The 27119-nt window shown below is 39.0% G+C and overlaps 1 protein-coding gene and 2 long non-coding RNA genes across 3 annotated transcripts in view; 1 reads left to right on the forward strand and 2 right to left on the reverse strand.

Annotated features, from left to right (window-relative positions):
* Positions 1-1348: 1348 nt before the first annotated feature.
* On the reverse strand, positions 1349-7210 carry LOC147754776 (uncharacterized). The gene is made up of 3 exons (XR_015330186.1): positions 5317-7210; positions 3861-4046; positions 1349-2736 (listed from the first exon to the last, which is right to left on the reverse strand). It is a non-coding gene; the product is annotated as an uncharacterized LOC147754776 (long non-coding RNA).
* A 3083-nt stretch (positions 7211-10293) lies between these two features.
* LOC111253399 (uncharacterized) overlaps positions 10294-27119 on the reverse strand; it is a 31167-nt gene continuing 14341 nt past the window's right edge. Inside the window, exon 23 of the mRNA XM_086992809.1 lies at positions 10294-12282. Coding sequence (XP_086848935.1) covers positions 12172-12282 — 111 coding nt within the window. The 3' untranslated portion in view covers positions 10294-12171. The remainder of the gene's footprint in view (positions 12283-27119) is intronic.
* Positions 16023-19230, forward strand: LOC147754777 (uncharacterized). Its single transcript, XR_015330187.1, has 2 exons — positions 16023-16718; positions 18264-19230. It is a non-coding gene; the product is annotated as an uncharacterized LOC147754777 (long non-coding RNA).

The raw sequence follows: 27119 nt of genomic DNA on the forward strand, positions 1-27119 counted from the left end.
TTACTACTAATTACCCGTTAAGATATATTTTCCCTACCATAATTTACAGCAAATCATCGAAGATTGCGTAACGATTTTCTATAAATCAAATCATAAAAACAAACACCCCTGACAATAGATTCCCGAACATCCAACGACGTCCCTTAGAATGACGCTATTTTTGCCTATATAAGCGTTTGCCTTAGGAAAAGAACAAATAAGGCGACGATTGGGAAATTAAGGGCCGTGCGCTTCCCGCACAAGCAGTGTATTGTCGTCGTTTCTCTCTCATCGTTCCGCCGAATCCTGTTCGAACTTTGACCCGCCTATTTATGCGAATTTCAGACCCAACTTTTTTCTCACTCAAGCAAAACTCAAATAGACTTTTGATGTTATTATATGACGGGTTATCGTCAGTTGGTGGCAAGGTAAGATGACATCTACGGCCTCGCTCGCTCATGTCGTTGTTCAGTGTAGACTTCTGTCGGTCTCAGCGATTTTGTCTTCCTGGTCTGGAAAAAGCACTGCTAGGGTACCGTCCTCTCTTGTTACATCAATACAAAAAAAAAGCTAACTATACGTGTCACGTGCCGATATTTCGGCGTTAGGACTGCTTCTTGTGCCCGCTTTTTTCTCCATGAAAACCCCCGCCATCGACAATGCGAAAGCATCTGCAAAATCTGAGGTCGATATAGATGCAACGGCCAGCCCCACAGAATGTTCCTTGCCTCGACGTCTCATATTATCAACCGATCTTTCTGGCCATGGCTTGAACGGAAGTAAAGGGTGATTCTGGCAGACTGGCTACCTGAGTGCCAGCTACAATTGCAGTAAGTCCCATTTTCCTTTTCATCTACCAACTAAACCAGGACAGGATAGGTGACGAACCTAAAGCATTTTGATATCTAAAAATGTAGAAGTTTTTTTTGAACATAAGGCCATTGTCAATTAAGCAATTGTCTAAAGGGACATAAGGCCGCCGCTATAAGTTCAGGCCACAATTTGATTCGATTTTAATCCGTAATTCAGAGCTAGTCTAATTTTTATAATTGAAAGTTGATTTTAGCCAAGCGGCAGATGGCTATCTAGCATCTAGTGAAGCTCCTATATACATTACAGAGAGATAACACGAATTGTTCGCTATATAGTATATTCGTTACTCAAAGAATCAAATGCTTCTCTGTCCTTGAACCGCACATGTACGAAATATCATATGTTCAAAGTGAGTTATTGCGGTTATTATTAGAGAAGTTCAATGGTACAATGAAGCCTCCTAACAAATCGATATTACAAAGGTGGAACTCGGCCTCTCAAGTGCGTTTTTAAACTGTTGACGTCAGCCATGCAAAATCTGAAATTGTATGCATGTTTAGGTAGATTAGAAGCGTAGCTTATACGTTCGATGGGAACGGCTAACTTTAAAAAAACTTTAACGTAGACCACCAGGTGTCCTGTACAAGTGAGACAACCTTTTGCTCGCTTTACCCTTTATAAAAATACTCTTCTGCTAGACAAGATCCTAGGCGAAAGCGTATAGATAGAATATTAGCAGTACACTTGTTATAAAAATGCTACGAAGCTCTACAGTTCCAGATAGCTCTACTGAGGGAACACATAGTCTAGCCATACTCTTAACCATTTTGGATTGCTTAACAAGTTCCTTATTGTTCTGAACCGTATACGTGACTAAAATTATATAATAAGCCAGTAAAAATTATGCTTTAAATACTAGTACATAAGAAAAAAAAACACGATGCGTTTTCTTTCTCAGGTAGGTGCAACATCGTCACTTGTTACGCTCACATAGTACCTGAGCTATTTACCTATATTTAAATTCATTAGAATGGCAAACGATGACAAAGGACAATAACACAGGTTGTACGTGCGCGCGATTTTTTTAATTAACCGCACTCAGAAATTGATCAAAGGCTAGAGAGTTAACATTGATGGCGTATCATTTTAACCACGTGGGCTATCTTGTTGTATGTATAATTCGATTTTTTTTTATAGCGTCCTTCTATAGTATAATATAGGAAAATCGTATGCTTGGAGAATGTATATCGTCACAGATTTGACTTTTGTCCACTTTCTCATATTTTCATATAATCCTAACAAAAAATTCCTAGATTATTATTTAGATATTAACTAGATATTATTGGCTTTAAATTGTAATCGCAAAGTACAGATAATGGATAACTGCTGCATTATCTTTAATGATAATAAAAATCAATAAAAACTGTATTTTTTTTTACTAGGTCTAAGCGTTTTTGCATATGTACATTAGCACTAGATATTAATTAAGCCATATGGATTTTATTGGGTACGGGAAACACGTCCTTAAACGATTGTTAAGGCATCAGCTGCCTCTTTGATGAAGTTAGGATCCTCGTAAGGCAAACACGCACGCCTATCTAAGTCGTTATCTTAACAAACATCTACTCATTGTTGCTAACTATTATTATTGCATTATGACGATGCATTATATCGAGTCAATTTCCTTTTATCTGTTTCACACATGGGATATATTATAATTTTTTTCATACGTAGCATTTTTTCGAACTCAAGGAACCCTCATGCAAATATTTATCTCTCTCTCCACAAATTTATCTCACTTCGCCGCTTCAGTCTAAATGGCGCCCATCTGCAAACTAACAAAATACACAATTACTGAACGTACGCTTTTGGGCGGGAGTTACGGTCTTGGATGAAACGCCCGAACAGCTAGCTGTTTACTGTAGGTGGAGCAGAGGGCAGGTCCTGCAAAGGTTAACAGGTTTCGAAGGCTAGGTATCTGAGACGCCTAAGTATGTTGTTCCTTTTCTATGGCGTTCGACACACTCAACTTAGCAAAGCTCTACGAGAATCCTAATTTCATCAAAGAGACAGCTGATGCCTTAACAATCGTTTAAGGACACTGGAGAAAAACCGAATATAGCGAGTAACGAAACGAACAATGTATATGCCTTCCTATGAGGTCTCCGGTGTCGCATTTTATAACTCTTTACTGACTACGGTTTTTGAGCTTTTTTTTTTAACTGGAATTTGAATGTTTTTTTCTCTTCATTATTAAGAGCCTTTAATCAAGCTAAACCATTGAGTTAAATATGGATTTAAATTAAAAAGTATAATTTAGTTAGACGACTTTTGTAAAGCTAAGGATGACCACTTAATTATCTATTTTATGACAAAATAACTCGAATTAATATTCTTCGTTAAATGAAACTGAGTTCCAAATCAAAAATCCCATATGTTCATATATATGGGATTATATATTCTCCCATATTTATGAACTGAATATATTATTTCGCTGCTATTGCGAAAGATCGGTTAGGTGCATTAGATCGTAGATAGCAAAATTAAAAAATACTGCTGATCTTAAATTACGATATACTGTGGACATTTTACGGTGAGGAGATGAAGGCTTTAACAAAAGCATTAACCAACCCCAACCAAGGTGCCTCCTAGTTTATATTATGTAGTTGCATGCAATAAAAAATTGTTTACATCTGATTCTACAGGTTGTTAGAAAGAAATACCCCCAGTAAATGGCAATCCGTTTCCAGGTAGGTTATTTACATATAGAAAAGTAGCTAGCAGCAAGCTAGCTACTGGATTCGAAGAAGTTATTTTGAAAATAGTAGCACAAAACTAATCACGCACAACCGGTACATTAGCCTTTATAAAACCGATTTATATAAATATATAGAACCGCGAAACTATAAAAAAAAAAAAAGTTTGACACTGCTTTTCAACATCTTTGCAATTGCCTTCATCTATAGGTTACGTTACCTAAATGCTGTTTCTTCAAGCCTTAATTACTACCTTAGCAACTGCTACGTAAATGGTTCGCCGAAATCTTTTCAACGGCCGATGATAATTACCCAAAGTTGTATTCTTGGTGCAAGAATTTTGACATCGTCTGCTGCTGCCGCCGATTGTTCCTTGCATCAGAATCGGCCATTCATGCAATAGCGTAATTTGTCCTTGGATCCTGGCACAGTATTACTTTGATACATCGCATTTAGTCCGTGATGCCTCTATATGACTAACTTCAGTCACGAAATCGTCTGTAATTCGTTCATCGGAATCAATGTGGTTTATGATAGGACTGTTTGTAGCGTACAGGCAAATTGGAAGATACGTAACAGGGCCACCGTTGAATGGTCCCACATTCAAGTGGGTTCGGTAGGAACCTGCAACCATCGAGCGCCGAAGTTGGAATGGTAGTAATTAAGCGCCACCTGTGTGGCGGTACGCAGTAGAATGAGTCCAGCCGTCTTCTAACTGGTTTTTTTTTGCTAGGTTCTGCGTATTCTAGGACCACCGCATATATATATATATATATATATAAAGCAAAGGGGCGTACGCATCAGAGACAGACAACACATTTACTACACTATGGTAAGTTAAATCATATCCCTGAAATATCCTGAGCATTATTACCATTACATTGCACAGCTGGATGTAAAAGTGGTTTACTCGTACCGTCTACTATACGTGAGAAGAATTGTTAATAAGTAACGGGAAATGGTGAGACAAAGGAAAAAGATCTATAATAATGACTATTAGATATACACTCACTGTTAGATACATGTATGCGAGTTTGGTGTTGAATACTTTTCAATTCTTGAAAGAGAAATATACTAAATTTTTATATTAAAAACTATTATTGTTTTTCATTTGTTACGTCCAGTACAACAAAATGTATCGTGCTTGTTAATCTGTCAATATCAATTTGGCGTACGACATTATATTGTGGTCAATATCGATTTACATAGACTTCGTCGTGATCGTCTGCCAGCTTTATGTTAGGTCTTACGAGACACGACAAACGTCGCGTATCAATTCAAAAAAGACATCGTTCGATGTACTAGCACGCCTGTCAAAACAAAAAAATCATTGATCAGATACTTTCAAATAGAAGTTTGTATCTGCCGCTTCAAACGATATCATAGCTTTTTATTTTTATATATTCTTCGCAATAGAACCCTTTACAGCTGAAGAATCTGATCTATCCACGTGATGGTGACATTTATAGCAACGAATGACTGACGTTGGACATAATATGCTTGACTTTAGCATGATAAATAGAAGCAAAGGATAATATATGAATCCCTGAAAAAGTCGTTCGTTTGTTTGGCAGGTAGCCGTTACAACGGAAAAAATCAAGAGCATTGGCACCAATATACACATGATGCCCATCCTATTAATCTGATCTCCAGTTTTTTGATACTGCTACAAGAAACGTGAGGGGAGCCCGCTGCTTCAGCCAGGCCACTGTGGTAGCATATACCCGTTACGAAAACCATCTCTGTTTCCCGTCAGCTCTCTACTAACCTGATGCCCCAACATAACTGTCGATTTCGCATCCGAGTTCATACATATACTTCGCATAATTCCTGCATGCACCCTTAATTCGGTGATCGAGCCTTTGTAGCGACTTTCGGCCTGGCCCCAGCTCAGGCGCACTGCGCGTCGGTATCTTTATGGCCCCTACATGAATGTGGGAACACTGTGAAAATGCGTTCTTTTGAAAAATTCTCCGTTAAGGCCTTTAGCCCGGAGTCGAACACATGGCTTTTTGAAAAAGTAGCTGATAAAACTAACCACAGTACCGCCTGATACTTCTTCAGTTTTCTAGACATGCCTAAAGTAAACTGGGTAGAAGTAACACAAGTACTCGCATGTACTTATGTCAATATTCAGCGTAAGGCCCAAATTCATCGATCCATCTTAATCAGACCCTATTTTCATCGTTGATTTCATCAACTGAGATACGACTTCTTATCGTATTTGCAGATTGGATTGAAGTGATCACTGGGTGCTTTGACGGGCGGCGATCCATTTTCCTATGAGGTTGTCTCCTCCCAATAAAAAAATTCGTTGTTATCCGTGCAGTAGGTTTCGAATTTATGCCGTTTTCTTTTAAATTAAATCTCGTCTTTTTGAGACGTCGTTGATTATTAAATCGTTCAAGAGCCACACGTGGTTTTTCACACAAAGCTTGATTCCGTGCAATTAGAAAAATTATTTCGAACTTTATTAACGAGCAAAAGTTATTTTGAAATATTCGGGTATATTTGTTAACAGTTGCTTAAAAAGTTAGGATAATAAAGAGTCACATCATTATTGTAACAATGTTTCTGCATAAAGAACTAAGCTGCGTATACGTTCACGTCTATTGCCATAGACAAATCGGCGTAAAAGCGAAACAGTTGTTCACTGATCAGCAAATGGTTAGCCAGTTATATTTGCTGAACAAGAAAAGATTGTTGTCGGCAGTGCAATCCGCTGATCAGGGTACATAGTATGGCGTCCAGGAAATCATGAAGGCAGTCACAATCACGACTATAATCGTAGGGATTCTTTTTTGGCCCGAGCTAACAATCTCCGCCCAGTTTCCACTGGGTCACTGGATATCCCAGGTGGCGCTAGTTCACAGTATGTTCCCCTTGAATACTTGGCAGTCTGCGGACCAACCAAATAGAATCGTTTACGCTGTTCCGTATTTCTCTATTACTTCATATTTAATAATTGATACAAGTCTGCGCGCACGAGCGGTATCTAACGGATTCGACAGAGATGCGCATGATTTAATATCCATATATCGGATGTCGGGGCATTTCAGTTATAGCGGGGCCTTGCTTTTGTTATCGAATTTAAAATCGAAAAAGTCGCATCGCTCATAGCATGGATGACTTTTAATTATGCCGTTGCAGGCCTTTTATGGGGTTCCTAGCTCACTAAGCAAAGCAGTGGACGCACAATAACTCAGCTTGATGAAAAAAAAATCCATCCACAGGATGTAATATAATTGAGTTCGACACTTAGTTGCCAAACATATTGAGCGCAGTCTCGGGTGTCGCAATACCGCGCACCGCCGTGAACATTCATCGAGCAACGTTTGTCAATCCGCCGAGGAACTCAGGCGCTAACCAGCCTTATATAAAGGCTGATTTAAATACACACACTAGCTGAAAAAGAAAGTTGGCGGGTCCTTTACAATCGTGCGTGTAAAATAGCGAAGCCAGGCCCGCTACAGCGTCATAATTGAATAAGGAATGAGTCTTCGAAGCTGATAATAGTAGCGTCGACACACAGTTTGCATATTGACTGCTTATCCTAGGACCCGTTTTCTAATCAGTGCTGCCTTTCCATAAATATACATTTCATTAAACGTCATATTGGCGACCCTTAAATGTGACAGCGTGCCTTCAATGGCGACAGCCTATTCATTCACTAATGATAAGGCTAAAAAAGAAAGCATCATAATGTATATAATCATATGTAACTATAGAGTAACATAGGAGAACTTTCTACCAAAACACAGTTTTCCCGTGCATGGTTTCCATGCCATAAGGGGTGGGGGCGGGGGTGAGGGTATTATAAGAGGAAGGCTGTAATTTACTTCATATGGAATCAACGCGCACTTCTCATTGGGTGCCTCTTCTAGAAATATAATAACAGCAGTACTTTACAAACTATAAAAGGTGGACCACTAGCCGGAACTTTGTTATACATTCTGTCATAATTGTACCCATCCCCCAGACATAGAGTAGAGCCATGTCTAGCAATGCGCTTAATATATGATTATATATATATATTGATAATAATATATATATATATATATATATTATTATGCCAATAATAATAATAATGACGAGGTATAGGGGAAGGGAAAAATATAGGTACGTTTAGTAGCTTCATTCGAGTGTGAAAAGAAAAATTTCATATTCTAGTAAATATCTCATTTGTTGTACTCTTAAAACTGAACAAAGCATATCTACAATCAAACACGAAGTGGAGTTGCGTCTGTACCCGATACAGATCGACAGACAAAGCCCTCTCGGGGGATGAGAAGCAACAAAGCCAGTACTTTATCTCGATGTCATATCCATTATTTGGGATACATTTGGGAAGTAGTGTTTAACATGGACTTTCCTGACAAGCTGACTACTCAAAATTCCTCGTCTGTTTCCGTGCGTTTAAGTCAAAGGCGCACTTTCCAATCTGGCGAACTTAGCGACGCAGAGCTTTATGTTAATGTTATATATGCATAAGGGTTAATATATAGTTTTTAGAGGATTAAAGCCTCTGTCAAGGACTCATATAACACTCTCCGGTTGCTGTATCAGATCAACATGTTTATGATTTTCTCAGGCCCTTCGCCACCATGAGGTGACGTTGCGACGATGACTGCTTTGAGTGTTATTGATAGAGAAGCCAGAACAGAGAGGTGACAATTACGAAACGATGACAGATACGAAAATGAGTAACATATTGTCTTTAGAGAATAATATTTTATATTGGTAAATTAATTAAGGATGAGATCATTAATGCCAGCAGTAGGTATGAAGTTCGGTCCACTTTCACTTTATTAATTGATGTTAAAAAAAGTTGATTGAGAACTGAGATTAATTAGTTCTTTTAATTTAACAAAAATTAACTTCTTCGTATATTTTTAAAGTTTTCAACAATATCAGAGATTAAACATTAGCAAATGTTGCGCACTGTAAACGCATTTCAAACCATAATCAGAAAGGACGACGAGAAAAAGAGGTCCTATGGTAAATATCAATGCAAAAAAAAAGCTTGCCCTGAAGCGTGCGACAGTCGACTGTTATCAGGTTCCCCCGGTGAGTTTGAAAAGATCAAATAAAAATTGTTAAAACTAAGTTTATTTTGATCTCGTTGAACAGTTCACCCGACTCTTGAGCTAACTTCTCGTATGCAAAGGTCTATGCACACATACAGTCGCTAGAAGTTAAGCCCTTTGATGGACGTCTTGTATCAAGAGGCACTTAATGGAAAATATGATCAAAAATAATCTAATAGATTATTTTACTTATTTAGATACTGCGTCGAAATTAAAAAGGTCGAAACCGATAGATGGCAGAAATTCTCTAGAAGAATAGCCACTAGCAGTTGTCTGAAATGTCGCAGCAGACCGGCTAATGCAATAACAGACATTAATAAAAGTGACGCCACGGCGCTGCTCCTGGAAAAGGCCCCGTACCACTCAAAAAAAGATGAACAAGCGGTAGATATAAAAAAACGTTTAGTCAAATTATACAAATACAGATATAAGCTCTACCGACTGGAGCCATCGCAAGCAGAATCACCTATTATTATATACCGCGTACCGTCTATAGTTCAGTACATGATTGCCTCAAAGAAATCTAATCTTGTCCTCAGAAACTTCCCTAGATTCTTCATTTAAGGCTACAGCCTACAGCCAGTTACGTCCTATGTGCACATAGAGGCAACTACTTTTTATGTGGCCAGTTAAAAATTTAAGTGCACTTTTATACTATAGTTAAATTGGATAAAAGAGAACAATCGTGCTAAGCAAATATATAGCAGGTATACATCAGTTCAGCATAGAGTACAAACTTTGATATTCATTTAAGGGCAACCCGCTTAGCCACTGTTGAACTTAAACACAGTTCAATTTCGTAACTGAATATTAAGCAGCACTAAATTTAGCAAGCACAACTTTAAGTCCTAGGTAGCTAGATGCACTTGTGTTTTTCAAATTCATAATATATGCAGCTCATCTCAGCTTAATTATCGTATTCATTTCTGCTAATTAAGTACGGTTTACTTAAAGTTTGACTTTTCCAACGTCAAAGAAAAGGATCTTTGTTGGAACAACGCTTAGGTTAGGTTGAACTTGCGTTCCCGCCCCAAATACGTGGGGTCTCCCGGTTCTACGACAACAACGTTTCTACTTTAGGGAACAGCATAGTCTGCACAGCTCATGCACGTGTCCTTGAAAGCGTTGTCATAGTAACCATAATTAACAAGCTTACTGTCACGTTGATCGAAGCTCAACATCGACATAAATTCCTGTTAACCAGAGAGAAAAAGAATTAAGAAAGAATGAAGCATTAAAAAAATAAAGAACTGTTATCAAAGTTAATAGCGGTTCATATGGTTGCCATGCCATTTCAGCTCTACTGAAGAAATCTCAACTGAGAATGGATCCGTGGACTCCATCGTGGACAGAGACCTAATGAAAGTAAATCCTTGATGCTTTGGCTAAAAGAGGTGATTCGGAAAACATGTTAACATAGAAAATATAGCAAAAGATGCCAAAAAAGAATACAATAGTAATTCTGTCTTATCAAAAAAATGGATTCATATCTAGTTAGGTCCGCTAAAGGCGAAGTGAATCTCTATCATTTTATGGAAGCCTTAATGAGGGTTGGCGTTCTATTAAATGTCCCTTAATTTACTATATATATATACATACTTATTATTATTGCATATTAATACTATATATATATATATAGACTTTTATTTAAATACACATTTCTTATGTCTAACTTTATTTCAATTCTATACAGTTCGTGGACCAACTGGAGTGTTTGTTTGTTCTCCATTTTGAAATACACATTATGACAGTAGATGTTAATATCAATAAGTAAGTATTTATCAGATCCTGATTTTATCTGCTCAGGACGTTTGTTAGCGTGTTTAAGTTCGTCGTTAGCTAAAACCATGTGTCACTTCATGAAGTTCGACCATAGTCGTTCCTATTCAACGTCCCGTTCATTATATCATATATATATATATATATATATATATATATATATATATAATGTTGCCTTAAATTGCTGCAAACGTAGTAACAATGCTTTTATAGTTTGTTTGTCTAAAATCGCTTGTATGAGAAAAATCTGATAACTGAAGGTACTTTTTTGTGTGGAGTTGAAAGCCCCGTATATAACTTCGGTATCCAAAAAGACGTATTACGCAGAGCTATTGGTTGTTTCTTTCCTACTAGATAAAATTCGTTAGCATAGGCTACTCCTTTTCGTGCATTCTGTACTTTTGCATTCAACCGATATTAGATAGTTTTTGTTCAGTTTTTTTGTTGCAGACAGGTTTGCAGAGCATAGAAAATAGGAGACAAAGTGTCTCGGTGTGAGCGAAAAAGAAATCTGTCTCGCTGCAACAGAACTAAGTTGTACGGGTTCCTATCTGTACAGGGTAAAAAAAGTGTGCTGATTGTATTTCGTTTGGCACTATCCTAACAACCCTATAGCAGAACCATGGCACGAGAGAAATAGGCAGATTACTGTGGTAAATAGTAGTAATTTGTTGTTATTGTTCCAGCGAACGAAAGGTGCTGATATCCCTGCCGTTCTTTCTTAATAATAAACGTGCTACTGCATTTAAAATCTAAAATTAAAATAAGCGAAGCATAGATACTCTATGTACGTTCTGTTACAAGAAAAACCACTGACATATAGATGAATGTAAAGGTAAAAGTCCAAGACAATAATCATATTTGACCGGCAAAGCAAACTTATGTAGTTATCGCACGATTTTCTCACAACGGACTGCTCATAGACTTCTCACTACGTGAGAAAAAAAACCCTACAAAGAGCGTGAAGTCATAATTAGCCTATATAAACTAACATGGATATTCGGTATACAGTATATACTCAATGCAATGCGTTAAGTAGCAACCTGGCTACGCGTATCTCGCGACGCACGGATTTATCAAGTAGCAATGCGAAGCTGTCTGCACAACTAATACAAGCCAATAATATGAGCTGTTGTCATTCTACGCATGTTATAAGTTCGTACCGTCCAGTTTACAGTAAATACCTGCCGGAGAAGCAGCTCCTGCGCAACGGTACTCGACAATTTAATAAGCAAGGCAATTTGCCCCCTCCGGGCTATGTCATGATTTATTCAAGCACTTGATTTGTTCGTTTTTAGTTATATCAATGCGTTGTGTTTACGAAAGTGCTCCGAACCACAGGATGTCTGGGGCAATCGGCAGTTGTACTGGACAGCGCGAATCAGCATAAATACGAGTCTGTGCCAGTTCTAACTGCCAATGGTAACTGTAAAAACTTTTAGCATACGTTCCACATATGCGCGAACTACTGTTTCAATCGTTTCGTGTGTGTAATTAGTAAATCCTCTTGTTTCGCTAACAGATACTCTACACAAAGCGTTATCGTACTTTCCCCTTATGTTTTATAACGAAACAATGGTTTCAAAAGCGACAAAGGTGACGCCTATCCTTGCAGGACAGTTGTCCTTCCTAGATCAAACGTTGGCGAGAAGCAGACCATTATTCCACGCTCTGTCCTTCTACGTGACAAGCCCCGTTTGCTTTTTGCAGGCAGCCGTCTTTTGAACAATGATCACTTCTTTCTAGCTTTTTTGCCTCTACCTAAAATTAACAGGGGGTTTTGTTTCGTATTTTAAAAGACAGTTTGTTGGGCGCGATACGAGACCTCGTCTCATGAGGATCAAAAGGTGATAGTAGATAGAAGAAACCTGAAAGACAAAGTGACGAAAACGCTTTATTTCTGCTCAACTCTTGTTTCGTCTAAATGCAATAAAAAGCCTCCAATTGATTTACCTATGGGCCTATTTGTCGTCGGTTGTATGCCAGCATGTTGATATTCGTGCGTGTGCACGACTACACGTTGCAGGGTACCTATTAGCACGTCCGAGACGGTACGGCACGACGAAGCAAATCGAAAGTGATGTGCACGCAATTTCAATATAGCAACGAGTACGTGAGTCCCATCAGCAACCCTATCATCAGTTCATCACCATCTGGCTTACCAGCACGCCGTTAAAACGAATGAGGAATTCATTTTTAGCTGCAAGCCTCTTAAGCCGCTCTATGGATCGATCGAAAATCGACAAAATAAATGGCTTGCTATCTAGTTTCTACTATTTCACTTTTTTCTATTTTATATTAAAACGAATAATGCTTAGCTCAAAGCGCCTATTGTGCTGTGCGAATTAATTCTGTTAGTATGTGTCCAAATCATTTTACTGGACAAATGGTGACTTCAACAGCTGCACACTACGTCGGCCTAATTCACGAATATGTGGAATGATAGGATCCGTGCTCGATAACATACGATCGTTTTGATACTAGCAACGTCAGTTGATTTTATAGCATGCAGTAAATGTTTTTATGCATTAACTCTTCCGTTACTGTAACCGCCATTATATATCAAACATTGTTTTCTATAGAATATTGACCTTTCATTCAGTGCTGCCTGTCGATAAAGTTTCGAAGCTGTCGTCAGTAGACCCAGAGGACTTACCATGGAATAAAGCGGCCATACATAACGAGCCTAATATAGGTAAGCAGATAGGGTGACGTAAAACCTGAGCCATTACTGCCTGGGCTGGCTGGAGCATATCATGGACATAACACTCAAATAGACAGATTTAAATTATCCAGAAATCATGTATTGTTATCCGCAATAATGTTCAATTATCATTGAGCCATGACGCCTTAAAATAGTCACAATGGCCTACACCCATGATTAGGTTTAAGTAATTGTCACTGTCAGTTAAAGTCAGTACAAATGCTGAACGCAGTCCGCAATCTTTTGCTTTTTAAAATGCAGTATATATAAAGGTTCGGAAATAAGTGAAATGGCCAGCAGTCTATCAAAAGCTCTATTTAGGTTATTTGGACAAAGTTAACAATGACGAGACAGAGCGCGGTGGTAATCGCGTAGCAGATCCATGGGGTACTATCGCTAAATCTGCTATTTTTGGACATCCTCTCCGTACATTCACGCCACGAGCTCCTGCAGACAATCCCATAGATTAATTTTGACCACCTATTGTTGTCCTCCATGTATTTTTATCATCGTTCGTTTTCGTTGACGTAATAGCTTCACTAAAAACCCGATACAAATAAACGCCAACTGCTACCCTGTCACGTGGGATCCGTCTAGCAGCCGCATGAATCAATACTACACGGTAGAAACTACACGTGGATTTTATGCTCATCTCCCGTATCTGCATATGCGGTGCAGGCGCAACGTTGTGCGATAAACTTATCGTAAATTTCGTAACTTGCCGCTAAAGGAGGAATCGCTGATTTGCCGGCGTCTGTCAGCAGGCCTTTTCGACTTTATTTATACAAGGCTATTAGAGATTCCGCTGTATTGTTGCAGAGACACATGGAACGTTTAATGTATGAAGGCTGTATAAACGATGCAGATAAACTATTAATCAATGATGCTGTATAGGGAATACGCACGAGCTGGGTCATGGAAACGGCTTTAGAAGGGCTACTAAATAAATGTTCCAAGTCCTCGAAGGATCATTGTTATAAGGAACGATCATTACGTGGTTATGAAGCTGACTGCGCGCCTTACGGATTCCGTAGTAGTATTCGAAAGCTTCGGAACCGACAATTGTGAGATACTCCAAGCCAAGCATCGGTCAGTAAAAGGGGTTTGAAGTAACCAAGGCTAGCGAGAAAAAAATATGATTAATTTCAAGATGCGGGACTAGCTGCACTGACGAGGAGCACTCTGCCAGATCCTATTAAAAACAGAACGCAATATACGAGGTTAACAATTGACGCAATTTTCAAAAGAACATTAATGCATGTTATTTTAGCGCTTTGATCGTTGATTGATGTGTTAAATGATTCATCTCTAAGCTGCATTTTATGTAGAGATAAATATCTTTTATTATTTAGTTTATATTTATACGTTTTCTATTTTCTTTTTCTATTATTCTATAAGCGACAACTAGTATAGCCAGTATTTAAATCTTGTAAAGATACTTAATACTACTATAGTTTTGTTACGATTTGCTTTTGGAAGTGGGCTCATCTCTAATACATATAATAAATAAAACTGAAACATAGTTTTTTATGAATATTCAGGTTGCGCAGCTGCTGTACACTTATTTAAGGGTACTGTTTGTTCGTTCAGCTGGGTGCACCTATGATAAAAACACATCCTAGATTTTAACCTTGGCCTTTCTCTCGAAAACGAACGGATAAAAATTATAATAAAAGGAAAAAAGAATAATAACTTATAACGGTGGTTCGGGTTAAAATGTCTCACCCTATATGGAACGTGCAGCTATGTGGGATAGTCAAATATTTTTTCGCATTTTGTCGAACTTTTGAAATAAATAAATACTAGAGAAGCAAAGTTACCCACTTGTTTTGGTTTCATTTTCAGTAACAGTATTATATTTAATTATAGTACATCCTCACCTTAGGGGCTACATAAGTAGGAAACTTTATGGCGTTAATACTGATTCTGCGAATGGTATGAGTGAACTAGGCAGCATCAGAATATAAATCAGCCTAGTAACGACGCGTAAATGTTTAAATAGGTCAATTTAAAGTAATACATAGTTCCGTGTCCATTCTAGCGCAAGTCGTTGTTATCAAAAACCTTACATACCTGATTGCTGTTGAAATTTTTTTACCGCAACGCATCACTCACACACCAAACACATCACATTGCGATTAACCATAACCACTTATCAAAATTAATTATAAATAAATATTTATACCAAAACAATACATAATAACAATAGCTATATAGGCTTCAATGCAACCAAACTGGCTTTCAATAACGGTAAACGTATTGTTATTCAGCGTCGTTATTTCTTTAGCAAGACGATCAGATGTTACCTTCCCCAACAGGCAGTTCCATACTGCATAAAGGAACTTCATGTGTACCTAAGTTAGACGAGTTCCAAATTTCAACTCACGGGTAGTCATAGTTACATCCTATTTTCTTTCGAATAGAAATATTTTTTTCTTAGCTTTGTTGAACTAATTTTTTTTATGAAATCATTATTGACCTATATAATCTAACCTTTGGCCCATATTACCTTGTATAGTGGAGCTATATGATGCGACGGCATGGGTGTCTAAGACTGGTATTTTCTAAAAATATATCTAAAAATAACTAAATCGTAGTGCACTCCCTTCGGTCCCACGATAGATGACTCTTAATGTCCTTTTATGGCATCGGTTGTCTCCAAAGTAATCATTAAAAAAATTTACATACATCTATGTGTACATAATATGTATAACGTAACATCTATGTAACATAATATATATAGTAACACTTCTTAGGGTGACAACAATGAACATTTCACACGAATTGTATAACATGTTTCTTCGATAATATTGACAACTTCGATAAACATTTGAGGGAATATGGTTTGCAGACAGCTTTTATAGCAGTAGCAATTGATACAACAGTGAAAAGTTCAGAGCAGACCTCAATATACATATACTTAATAGGCTATAGGGGTCCGCTAATACATGGCATTTTGAAATAACGCGCCCGACAGTTAAGAGGCGACTACACCGCTAAAGTGACTAAGACTGTGTTCTCGAAGATACGTCCGTGGACTTCGTCATTAAAAATTAACCCGAAGGGCGTTATTTGTACAAAAATGGCAACACAGAACATTGTTAATATTAGCTGTATTTAAACCGCTGAAATATCGTAAACGTACTATTTATATGTCTTCCTCGATATAGGAGAAACGACTTTGATTTAACTGAAATTCAAACAAGAACACACAGTTTTAAACAAGCTAGTATATTTTTATAAGGACTTCAATCACTACAATGCTGATCTCAAGAAACAGGCGGCACTTTGCGTTAATCAAAAAAAATCTAGGCAGCATGGCTGAACATATCAACTTTACTGCAGACGCAGTTACGGGAACACAGTCGAAATAAATAGGCGGTTCGGAGTGACCAACATAAACACCAAGTCAGTTTCGTTTCGGTTGTCCCCTAAATGCTATTTATCAGTAGTATCCATATACGCACAGTTATTTCACACAAGTTGAACTCTGTGAAGCCTTTTTCTGGCAAGTAATACAATAATTAATACCCCTCGATAGTCAACTCACGCTAAGGAGTGCAAATAATTTCTGGAATATATGAATTGCTCCACAATTGGGTAAGCGTTGACTAACTGTTAGCAACAGAACGATGCTTCCTTACCTCCCCCTGTGCCGTTGGCATGGCAATAGTCAACTGCGAAATTTCGAATGACAATCTCGTGACAACTTCAGCTACTGATTTGGTGTCTAATTTAATGGCAGAGGTGCGACTAATTTAGTTAATGGAGAACCGCATTTGCATATAGCTTCAGGCGAACACCGGCAATTAACCGAATTAAACCGATTGACGTTGACATAGCGTAGATCTGCTTGGCGAACCCCCAGCCCCCCTTTGTCTTCACCAATTCGAATGAATCACCATTCTGGCCAAAGCAAAACCGCTTTTGCCAATAAAGATTAAGCTTTAAGCCTTTACCTCGATCATGTTATTATTTCAGAAACGTTGCGCAAGCAGAATCTCGTTTGAGTAGCTTTTGTAGGCAATGTGAAGCGACTGTTTGTCGATACGGCATTGTTTTTTGTTATTATTCATTCTGGCGTTTGCCCATTAATATCTCTTCTACGAACTACCTTAAAGAAATACTAATGTCGTTTCTAGTTAAGCTTGTATACTGAATTGATTACAAATTATAAAATTATTATTAAATTTCCCTTTCCATCGATTTGTTTCGTCCACTTTTCCGTCGCAACCATCCATAATAAATTAAAAATATGAATCCACTTTAGCAACAGTTCTCAGCTCTACAATCAAACCTTCCTTAGTATATACAATTTATAATCTGAGAATACGCATCTAAAATATAATGTGTTAGGTATTAAGTGATGGACATCCATTAGAACGGTGACAGTGCGTTCTTCTGTCTAAGAGACATATTTACATTAATTGAAAAGCATCGCTAAGCGTTGATTGTTCCATGTAGATACAGCTGACCATCCCTGGCCAAAAATATAAGTGGAGCAATTTATTTTTATGTAGAGTAGAGAACACGACCACCGCTATTACCGATGGCAAACTCGATATGCAGCTTTACATTATGATCATTAGCGTTAGAGCACTCGATCGACGGTTTATTCATTGGACAAATTAGCTGCCCTAAGTAACACCTTGTTTCACGAACAAAACGACAGCCTGCTTTGGTAAAAGAAGAAAAATTGAACTAAGCGTAAGGAGTAACAGTCTGTGTCGGGGCGAAGCGATTACATCGCCTCCTGCAGCCGGCACACGCAGTAATACTCAGGAGAACAGGACTTGGATAATAGCATCGAGAAAGCTTAGCTTATACAAAATGGCAGACAGACAACATCGTACAACTATCTAGTTGTCATGCTAGACGTGCTGTTTCGAATTTTATGTCCTGTTTTGCCATTAGGCGTTCCATCAGACAGATGGCCGGCTCCCAGCACGAAACGGACCGCGTGTCTAAGCCGGGATTCGAACCTACACCACACTAAATTCACACCAACCGAAGAAGCTATAGGTTGAATAGTCTATTGAGGCGGTCGTCTGTATGCTTAGGCGCTATGAGTATGTAGAACGAATTTCAAACCTAAATGTTTTAAACCTAGGTAACTTAGGCGACCATACGATTTATAAATTTCAGAGCTACAAGAAAGGTACTTGAAGGGGTTGAGAAAACGAGACCAGAGCTGGAAACACGAGAGGATCAGTTGACTGCCATGAGGCACCGTCGGGTAACCAAAAGTTCCAATGTTTTTTGGCAGTATAAGCACAACGTCAATCCAACGACTGTACAGGCCATACTGAAAAACAACCAAATCCTTACGAGCAAATCTATATGATACAATAAAAGTACAAAACTGAAAAAATTTTATAAATAAAACGGAGACAGGGAAAGAAAATCAGATAGATCATTTGCATTGAATAGTACGCGAAGTTATTTTTAGGAATATGGATCCCTTTTTTGAAAGCTACTAATTGCTGAAGCTTATCATATATCTGTTGCGTACCTTAAAATAATTCAATATAGTTCGCTTGTATGAAATAAATGATTACAGCAATAGGGAACAGACATGCTTGATGGACCGAGCGCCAGGAAAAGGCACAATGTATGCGAGATAAACGGATTCTATGAGAAACAACATCGATGTCGGTTTGTTCGACGTTGCCATGTCATATGGCATAAGCTAAATACTAGAGAGTATTGTCGCATCTTGCGTAACATGTTGGCAAAAAATTTTCGTGGAAATTGAACGTTGCCGTAGAACTAGTCATATTATTCAAGACACAGACTTGGTTTAGATATAAGCCATACTGAGACTGATCAAGAGTCGACCTGACAATAACGGCGAGAATAGATAGTTGCTTTTATCGCAATGATATAGGAATCGTATTTTACGTTATCGATCAACTGAAACAGGTTACAGTTTAATCCGTTCAAGTAAAGTCCCAAATACCTTCTGTCGTTTTGAGTTTGTCACACCCCATTTTTCAGACGACGTAACTGACCTCAGTGCATTCCATGTCCCCCAAAGCCAAACTCTGTACGCCACAAAATCCTATTACAATATATAAATAAACAAATTGTTTACTTCCACTACCTCGCTTAATATCCTAAACACTTTTGTGCCTTTACAACGAATGCTAATCAAACTGCTTCTTACTATAGATTAGGCCGATGGCTTATTTTGGAATTATATCGCCTGCTTGGCTAGGGCTACAGATTATATTGGTCTGTTAGCGGTGCAAGTATTTTAGTGACTATTCATTTCTATCACTGAACAGGCGACATAAAAAACAATTACAGTTTGTCTGTTTGATTAATAACAAAAATCGTTAGCACAGTATTGGCCAAATCCAGGCTTCTATCACGGCCGGTTATTGCCATCTTTTTCGTGCCGAATAGGGCAGCGGTCATCAGCACAAAATGAGACACGTCCGTGAAACGGAATCTAAATATTACTGGGTGTAATTTTACGTTGACGCAGTCATAAACGACCTGTTTCCAGCGTGAAAATACCTCATATAAACGTGCGTTAAAAGTAGAGGATACGATTGTACTCGTCTGCCTGAGTCACTTCATTCGATTAGATTCGAAACCAACTATTACATTTCACGTTAGTTCCTAAATAGTTCCTAGAGGTCCTAAGGATTGCTCACGGCTATCTCATGTATGGTCCCAGCCATTATCAGAAACGTCACATGGGGTATAACATTTTATTATCCATGTTAATTTGGCTTATAGGTGCGCATAACTCAAATCCATTCAATTTAGTTGGGGGAACGGCTAGAACCATATTTTCTCGGACAATCTTATGGACCTATGCAGGATTTTGCCCCATAGAAAGCAAATAGCTCATGGCCGCTTTGACGAGCCCAATTTATTTGAGTACATGCCCAGCAATTCAGCTACAGTTTGGAACACTCGGGAAGTCCGAGCAAGTGACTGCCAATAAAAATGGCAGAGAACGCACCAAAGACTTGAAAAAGGAACAGGAGGCAGACATTCAGGGGCATACTTTAAGCAGTATCTTTCACAAGATGAAGTGTAACGTGACCGTATAATGCCCCTGCTATCATGAGGTATAATAGCAAACTGATATGCTGATATGCATTTCCAATTTTGAGGCCAAAGTTAACCGACGAACAATTGGTCAATTTAAGCCTCCGTCTTAAGTATCCATTCAAGTACGCGCGTTTCAACCTACCCTTTATGCATTGAATATTAAGTAAAGAAATAAAGCTTACTCGCAATTTTTCCGGGGTCGTTGCTTCCAAATCTCCCCATGATATGAGACTAGCTAATGTAAATAAAGAAAGCTTTTTGACACGCGTTACTCAAATTATCAAAATAGCAAGCATTTACATTACTAATAAGCCGTCCCCGGGGCTACTGTATTAACTGTTTGAATGTGACTAGTTGTTATCTGCCACGTAACCTATCTGTTGAGTTCCAGGGAAACGGGGTTGGTATGTAAAGAGCAAATAACAACAATTTTACCGCCTTGTAGGTAGGATTCAGCTAACCATGAAACGGTCTATGTCCACGCCGCTTCGGCCAAAGGACAGAATGCCGCAACAAACGAATCCGCCACGGCCATATGTGCTAAAATGTGTACAAGCTAGATCCATGGGGTGCTGATCGCCGCGTATGTTGACAACAAATCGAGAATAGGGTCGCACCGTTAGCTGCTAGTGATAGTCCACCAAGTGAGGCTAAAATAACCGCGCGAACCAGAATCCAGCATGTCAGTTGAGGTGCCTGTGAACGGTTCGTATCGGAGCTGATACCGTTAGTGTCCAAACACATCGCTTCATTATTGCCCGTGCTTCTATGTAGTGTTTCGCCGGTGGCGTTAATTAGGGGATTCGCTGGGAAGCCAAGGTTTGCACCAAAATGGCAAGTCCGAGTTTTCCTCATTCCGGACAAGACTAGCCCCGTAATCCATAGTAGAGGCAAGGCAATCAGCTTCTGAAATCCGTTTGATATAAGACACACAGTTAGCTTCTCATGTATAGGCGGCAAGCTGTGCGTGTTTCACGCACTGGGTTTCTAAAACGCGCCGAGGGCGTCCGCTTTCAACAGAGATAGTCACAAGACCTTCGAAGTTAAGGTAAACTTTTCGCAAACACTAATTCGGTATTGAGACACCAAGAAAAAAAATCACTTCTTGGTACAAGCCATTGCTAAACAAGGTTTAAGAAGACTGTTTAGATCCTGTTCTGAAACCACATTTGATATCCGTTCCGTTTAGCGGCCGAACTAACGAACCAACAAACCTTTATCAGTAACTTTTACTTCACACCTGATACAATTCTGATGAAAAATGCCTCGCTGAAAAAGAGGCACTTAGATGTATCAAACTATCTCTACGCGTTGAAGCATACATCAAAAAAGCTGATGCGAAAAAAATTCCAACCAACATGTGTAATACTTTTTGGAATCTTTTGTTTATATTTGCTTTGTATGCATTAGATGAGTCTTACACGTGCTAGGCCGCGAGGCCCAACAAAGCACGCAAAGAAACGGCTAACTAGACTTGCTTCCAGTTGTACGTACCCAGAGCGCAGCTTGGGGATATAAAGGGCCCAGTCTTCTCTTTCAGTCCTTCTCCTCAGAGAACAGACAGATTTCGTTTATATCGAGCTATTTGGCAGCACTATTTGTTCTTATTCATGAGGAATGCATGTTTCTATGCATGAGGACTCGAATACAATACATTTGTTTAAATAATACGGAGCCAAAGCTCAACCCGTCGAACCTAAGCGCTTCCTTAATTCCTCGCTAAGCAAGATTAACCTGGATGCTACGAAACTTGTATGGAGCGGCCTTCTTGCCTTCAGCCAACCTTAGCTCGTTTATAATTCATACCCTCAAGGTAGACCATTTGCTAACATGACAATTTACAATTGTAATTTATTTTGTATTCATTGGGATACAATTAGGAGGTCAAACTTTTTTGGCATTGAGAGTACTCGAATAGCGGCATTTACTATGCTGTAACCTGTTGTATCAGAGACTCACAACCTCCAAAAACTAATCGAGAACTATTTAGCTAGATTTCCCCATTACAGATTTTAAGACCCAATAAATCCACGAATACAGAAGTTCGAGCGGTAGAAATTCACTAGACAGCAGTTTACAAATGACGAAAATCAAATGCGGCTTTAGAATTTCTTGCGGACGAATTAACTTTTGTTCTATCTTTATTATTCTATTATTATTATTGTTCTATTTAGCCGCGGCAATACTCACTCAATATTTTAGGATTTTATTGTAAAATAAAATAAAATTGATCCTAAAACGAAGGAAGAATAGAAAGCAAGCCCATTGATTGTAAGTTGGTTCAAGGTGACACGGAGTTTGTACTCCAAGTTGACTCAACTCTTAAGGTAAAAGTGAAGGTAACCAACCCATTCACAAGTGTATTGATGGCTTCATCGGATCATGCTTTTCCGCGTTTGCATTACGATACATGACGTAACAGAGTTTTACTATCAAGTGCCAAACTCAAAAGTGGTCACTTCGCTAATATTTTTGTGCCACATTTTCGAGAATAATCTGGTAACTCGTAAAAGGAACGTTCTCTTACTATGAAAGCACTACTATGACAACCCTAGCCCGTATGTATAGCGAGCTGTTTCTTCCTAACAAGCGAACACGTTTTGTTACTCACTGATTGAGTTAATTTTATTGTACACTACGCCAGACAAAGCAATCGTGGATCCCCGGTCTGTTGAAGCCACATCATGTTTTTAACAAAAGTATATAGACCGTTGTAAACGAATTATGAAATAGAGCAAACCTTCATATGGTAGCGTTTACCAGCGAATTGGATTAAAGTCGGTCCGACATATACAGATGCACGTGCAGCACGTATTATAGTTTGCTCCGCCGACGACGGGTCGAGACAGGATATTCCTTTGGGCTTCGTAGCGAGCAATGTCTGGAGGTAAAATGCGACAAGGGCCATATAGGTGGTCGCCAGCTGTACAAGGTGAAACTACCAAAGTTTCTCGGCTTACGTAATATGGGCCCGCATTGAACGTCTCGCGAGGGCAGGCACTTCGAGGACAGATACTGCTTCCACAAAAAGTATCTGAGAGGCGGCCCTTATCGAAGCCGAGGCCAGCGGCTCGAGGTGCTCCAACCAAGCTTTGATTCTGTACAGATTGGTAGAGCGCTTCTGCTTCGGCTTCATTATAGGGGCCAGTATTAAAGCTACCCAACGAGCAAATGCCAGCGTAGTTGTCATTAGCATCGTAATGGTGCTGCCCAGCGTGTGAACGGTATGGGCTAAGTTCCTCCAAGTTGAATAGCGGGCCTGCGCCCAATCCTCCACCCACAATATAGGGATCCGCTGTCGCCGAAATCCTATGAGCATCGACTTCATCAAAATATCGATGTGAGTCAAAATCGAGAACCATACCCCCTTGTGGCGTGCCTGAAGTATATGCATGCCAGACACCATCTTCTCGAGCACAACTTCCCGGAGCATAACTTGACCTAGCTTCGAAAACAGTCGGTTGACCTACGACTGAATTGATGAAGCCAGAGTTGCAAACTGTTGGGCTGCCTGATATCCCCGAATTTGTACCGGCCGGCTCCGTTCTAGTATAATGAGTGGGTTCCGGACCAGAAATAGCCGCACCATTAGCAGCAGGATGGAACTGAATAGAGCGAAGCAGCTCACTCAGCAGGTGCAAGATGTGATCAAAAGGACTCGCTGTACCGTAACTTCCAGGATCTGCTATACTTTGTCCATAAAGGACAGATCCCTTCGGCATCGACTGAAAGGCTCCATGCATTCCACCGTTCCGATACATTTAAACGCCTTCGCGGATCTTCTCCCCTCTCGTCACGGCTATAGCGGGCGTATACGAGCGTCCTCTTACTTCATCTGCCCTTTGCAATCTTTCATTATCGGGCTCTAATGTTAATCCCTGCCGTGCCAAAGCTTTGAGGTTCGTTTTCTTTATCGCATCAATTTTCAATTCGAGTCAATCTACACAAATCAGAGTAATTAATGGATGTAATCTATAGTACGTATCGCACAGCGATAAAGCTCTAGCTTGTAGGGAGTGCAATTTACAATACAGTCATGGCAGCATGTAAAAATCTCTGTTCATCACATTTGAGTATCATGTACACTTTCGATAGTGTATGTTAGCAACGATAAGCGCTCTACGACATGCTTTACATATGCTGGTATTAGTACACATGACGCGTATGAAACCGCCTTTGTGGGTCCTGTCAGAACCGTGGTAGTTGCTTTAAACGTATTGGACCTCGATCTTTATGGTACTACGAACCAGCCAGGATGAGCTTAAGGTTTGGGCATCTACGCAGAGTATTATCGCGGACGTCTTTCTTCCGATAATTAGTGAGAAATCGCTGTGCAAGTCATAAAATTTGTCAACAGGCGGTTTTTCTAAAGTGGGCAAACAGGAAAAGCCCGAAAACGAGAAAGTAGTCTCAAGCAGCTTGAAGTGTAAACGTTATATACGTATTTGCACACAAAAGTAACGGCGACAATCTGAATTAGCAGATCATTAGTAGCTTTTAGAGAGATATTTTCATGAGAACAAGCGCGCTGCCAAAAAACTGAGCTATCTTGCATGAACGCGTCTGAAGGTTTTGTAATTAGGAGCTCTTGGTATTCGTGAAATACCCCAGAAAGTCGCCAAGGACTAACTGATTTCAGCCTCTATAATAAGAGAAATCACTGACTGATAACTTGAAATTGTTTATACTGAAGAATCTCTCACATGTGGTATTGAAGTTGGAAAAGGAAAGTTCAAATGTATTTTGTTCTTATTCCACGTTGAGATTCAGCTTTAACAAACAATTGTAATGCTAGTAATATCTAGGATTGTTGTTTGCTTTGTAAGGGAATAAAGTGAACTACCACACTACTATTGAAAGTGAATTGTTTAAACTGTTCGGAGTAAACAACTGAGCCCACACGGGGATTCGAACTTAAACCATGTCGTGTCCCTGTATGTAGTAACCCAACACGCTCTCCACTGCGCTATCGCGGGGACTTGTGAGTTGTATATACATAGTATTCAGAGACAGCGCATAAGCATACCTCATTTTGTAGTGGTGGCCAGACGTTCATGGCAATGCTAAACGGCAGTACCAGCAGTAAGTTCTCATTTAATAAGTTAAGATTAGTAGTCAGCAAGTGTATTAATAGGGAAAAGACGATTTTTACTACATTTTTCTCTGAAGATATGTGCTGTGTTCGAGAGTTAATGTACGGATAGAATATCTTAGGGAACAGCCAGAAACACTCAATCGTTAGCAAACACTTATACGCCATTCCCCCATAAACATTTTTCTACTCAACGTACAAAACGTACTTAGGTAGACCAATTTAATCCGAGTACCTATGGAACTTGATGCCGTCAATGTTAACTTTATAGATAAACTTAAAGGATTATACGGCCTTAGAGTCACGCAATTCAGCGCAATAGGAATGTTAAGTTAAACTAAAACATATATTTTCGCAATAATTGGACCACCTGCCGATTTTCTCAGCAACGTATCGCATTTGCACCTTTCAATGAAGTACCTCTATCGCATTTTTTCAGTGAAAGTTTGATGCAAAAATAAGACTTACGTTCTCCACGTGTACGCGAACTTCGATAAAAAGGGGATGTGCATATGTCATTTTATTGCCACGAACTTCTTAAAACGGTTCTTTTAGCTCTGAATCTGGTCTTAGAAAACAATAAACAACTTTTTGATTTATGCGGTTGTGTTTTTTTTACTTTAAAAAAATCTGAAATAAGTGTAATCTTAACTATATAAATATCTAGAGATCTATTACACCGGCACTTACATGCTAATTTTCACACAAATGTTAAAGATTTTATCATCATTATGGGTGAGAATTCATAATGCATGGTTCTTTGTACCAAAATTACGGGCAAACACGATAGTTACACAAAACTCACGGCAGTCAGGTAGGCTTTGGAGGCTATTCTTTTCCACTCTTGAACGAAGCGCTACTCTTGAGTACGCTTGAATGATTCAAAAGCTGCTTTCACAGTGGGCAGCATAACTTCATGTCGATCTATAGTAGACAAATCATAATCTATTACATATGTTATGACCTGTTCAACTTGGCAGTAAATCATCGTACCTTCTCGCCATAGTGATAGTTTTTTTTCTAGTGAGAAAGACACTTTCTATTAGCTTGCTTGAATAATTAGCTTCTTCGAACGAAATCACTAGTAGCTTCAGTATCCCCATTTTGACAGACTATATGAGCGAAAAACATTTGATATTTGATTTTCAATTGATATACTCAAAGATGAGTGAGTGAGTGAGTGGTAGTGAACTTGCGGTAGACCATATAATAGAAAAAAGGCTGACGAATATAGTGGTATAATCTTTTTTCTCTTGTAACACCGGTTAGCAATAGCGCTAAGCAAATTTTGGCCCATATAGCTTAAGTTTCTTTTATTCTTTCTTTTCCTTGCTATATATGTACATACATAAGCGAGATTCCAGTATCTCCAAAGCCAGCTGATTGTTGGCACAGCTTTGAAGGTGCCTTGCGCAGGTACGCGGTAACAGGCCCGTACAAGTGGGCTTCTTCTCGTCCTGAAGTACTGTGTTTCATATATTCTTGTCCGGGAAATAGAATGCCATCAATCTTCATACGGTTTTACTTACGTCCATGTGGCCCTGATGACCAAGCCTCGACTGATTTTGACAAGAGCAGCCGCGTTCCCCCAGGACTAGTTCTACGTAGTTGCAGGTGAACTAGTCTTTTGGAGAGCGTGGATTTGGATCCCACTGGTGGCACCAGATTTGTACTAATTACTATATATATATATATATATATATATCGATATAGCAGATCGAATTACAGATATATAGCTTTATATAGTTTTTTTTTAGTATATAATCAATTGGAAATAATAAGGCACTTCCAACTTTTGAATAAGAAAAATTGATCACAGCCGGGAATAGCAAAGAAAGAAA

Source organism: Varroa destructor, unplaced genomic scaffold (assembly GCF_002443255.2).
Source record: "Varroa destructor unplaced genomic scaffold, Vdes_3.0 BEIS01000006.1, whole genome shotgun sequence".
Taxonomy (NCBI): domain Eukaryota; kingdom Metazoa; phylum Arthropoda; class Arachnida; order Mesostigmata; family Varroidae; genus Varroa; species Varroa destructor.